General features: G+C 29.5%; 1 protein-coding gene across 1 annotated transcript; it reads left to right on the top strand.

The window, feature by feature from the left end:
• Positions 1–209: 209 nt before the first annotated feature.
• Positions 210–2644, top strand: LOC105627648 (aminopeptidase N-like). The gene is given in 4 exon segments (XM_012208926.1): positions 210–684; positions 1863–1944; positions 2110–2186; positions 2367–2644. Coding segments are annotated over 4 exon segments (912 nt in total).
• The last annotated feature ends 519 nt before the right edge of the window (positions 2645–3163 follow it).

The raw sequence follows: 3163 nt of genomic DNA, 5'->3' as shown, positions 1-3163 counted from the left end.
GTATATACTTTTTTCAATCTTATCAAACTAAAAACATATACAAAAATATTCGTAAAACAAAAGCAAATAGTTGTAAATGTTATTATAGAAATGATACATACTATATGATATTACATTCCGCCGTACACCGCGAATGTCCACATATTTAGTAGGATGGGCAGTACATAACTTTGTTGCCGGAACGATCACAAATTTCGGGAGATTTCAAGATGTGGACAAGAGACTCCATGAAGTTTCATGGATCGATGGCCTTGAATCGCGGTTGGGCAGTCTACTCGGCGTTACAGACATGGTTAATAATAAAAAGCTCGCTCGTGAAGATCGATCAATTTGCGATACCGGATTTCAATTTCAATGCGATGGAGAATTGGGGCCTCATCACTTATAGAGAATCTGTAGTGTTGCATGAGGATGAAACTCCGAGGAGAAAAGTAGTGGACGGACTGTCAGTGATGGCTCACGAGTACGCTCACAGTTAGTTCGGTAATCTGGTGACACCCGTATTCTGGGATTTTGTCTGGTTGAAGGAGGGCTTCGCCACTTATTTCCAATATTTTGGCGTGTCCTTAGCAGAACCGGATTTGAGAATGATAAATGTATTCGTAGTAGATTGTTTGCAACCGATACTGCTTGCAAATTTTGACAATCATACTCGCACATTAAATGGTCAAGAGATCGGGGATCGTAACAGCATTATGGCATTGTTTGATTTTGTCTCTTAGAAAGGTATAGTAAGTTACGTATGGAACACTCATTAACATGTTTTATATTACATAAAAATGGTATTTACATTGAATAGATGTTTCCATTAATAAAAGAATAATCATTTTTAAATCTTTTAAATAAAAATTTTTTTAAATTTAAGTAATTTATAATTATTTTCAAATAAAACGAAATAAAAAGATGTATAAATTTTGCCATATATATTTTATACATATATGTGATTGATTTGTATTCACCTTTGATCGCTTATGAATGCTGCGTCACTTATTTCTTACATAATCCGTTAATCGTATCACTGTAAATATGTGTAACAATCTTGCAAAGATAGATAGAATTATCTTTCGATCACGTGATTTAGATCCTCAGAAATGATTATTTATTTAAATCATATATATCTAGAATTAATCACTGGCGAATTTAATTTTTATAACATTTTTATCTTTAACATGATGTATTGTTCTCGATTTTTTATATTAATAATTTCGTAAGAATTACAATTAATTGTCCACATTTCTACTACACTCTTTTTGAAATTTTAATTAAAATAGCGATTACAGGAAATCGTTCAAACTTGTGTCTTATTAGTGTCTAGGATTTATTACACCCAATTATACAAAGCTAATTATATTATCTGAATAGAATTGTATTTAAATATTAATTTTATTAATATTAATATTAGTAATTTTAATAATATTAACATAAATACACATAAATGCACAACATTGCAAGATATTTTCTTCTTACATTATTTTAATTTTTAATCTTTTATTAAATAATTTTTAATAACAGATAATAATATTATATTTTTACATATTAGGTGTGGGAAAAAGTTCATGGCGTTTTTTTAATGCCATCTAACGGGAAAAACGCCACGAACTTTTTCCCACATCTAATATCATCTAAGATGCTAAACTTATAATAATTAATTCTATAAAATTAATGCTATAAAACTTATTACGATTAATTCTATAAAATGAAAAATAGAAAAAATCATTGAAGTTATATATTGATTATACTTTATGTGTTTTTATTCAGATTTACAAAACACAGAAATTTAGCTTCTGAAATATAATATAAAACTCATCATAACATATTGTATTAGAAATAGATCGTAATGTATTGTGTCATATCGTTTTCAGGTGCCTATGTAATTCGCATGATCAGTCATATGATCGGAAGCACAACATTCCAATTAGGATTACAAAATTATTTGCGCGAGTTGTAGGTGTCTGTATTATATATGCAGAACGTTTCTAAATTCCTGTCGATATTTTTTTTAACATAAACGATATTATTGTCGTGATGTATGTAATTATCTTATTTTTTAAAGTAATAACAATTTTATAGTTAACACTGTTTTTCATAAAAATTTATTTTTACTATTAGGTCATTTGAAGCCACTCCATTCGACTTGTATCGACACTTGCAAGCTGCATCGAATATAACAAGGCAATTGTACAAAGGTATATTTATAAAAGACGTCGTAGAATCCTGGGCAAATCAGCCAGAATATCTCTTAGTGATCATACACGAAACGAAGGCTTTCTTTGCCTCGCAAGAACGATTTTATCTAAATCATTAAGCAGCACAAACAAATTCCAAAAAATCAAGATGGTGAATATCATTAACCTTCGTTACCGAAGAATCGAATTCCACTTTTAATCGAACTACTACGGCTGCCTGGTTGAAACCACAGGTCAAGAGCATGCTAATCAGTTCTGTAAAACCAAACTCGTGGGTGATTTTTAATGTTCAGCAAGTTGGATATTATAGAGTCACTTATGACGAAAATAACTGGAAAATGCTTATTCGCTACTTGAAGTTGAAAAATTTCCAAAAAATACATGTGATAAATAAAGCTGCGCTTCTAGATGATGCTTTTAATTTAGCAAGAGCCGGTTATGTGGATTATTCCATTTGATCTTACGACATATCTTACTCGTGAAACGGAATACGAACCGTGGGTCTCTGCAGTAAACTTCAATTTTCTCAATCATATTTGCTCACCGCGAGTACAACGTCTCTTTCAGGTAAGATTATTCTTCTACTCGTATATAAACATCAAATTGATTTCAAAATATAACTTATTAATTATTTAAGAGATATGTCACAAATAAAAATTTTAATAATATTTAAAAGTTTTCTTATCACTACAAACAATTAAAATTTGATGATATCCTTTTCAATTTCTTTTATAATGTTTTAATATATAATTTGCAGAACTATGCAAATAACTTACTTAAACCAATGTTTAGTCTATTAAGCTTTATGGAAAACTGTCCCTGTGGACAATAAAGAAATTCAATATTCAATAAAGAAAATGCATCACGAATTGATTCTATCTATTGTTTGCTTAATGGTTAATAATATGCACTGTCTAAAAACATCGAAAACTTTTTTAAAATGTAAAATTCTATCTAGAGTAAAAGGTATGATTCAA

The sequence above is a fragment of the Atta cephalotes genome, assembly GCF_000143395.1.
Source record: "Atta cephalotes unplaced genomic scaffold scaffold00009, whole genome shotgun sequence".
Lineage (NCBI taxonomy): Eukaryota > Metazoa > Arthropoda > Insecta > Hymenoptera > Formicidae > Atta > Atta cephalotes.
This window is presented reverse-complemented; position numbering and strand designations above follow the sequence as displayed.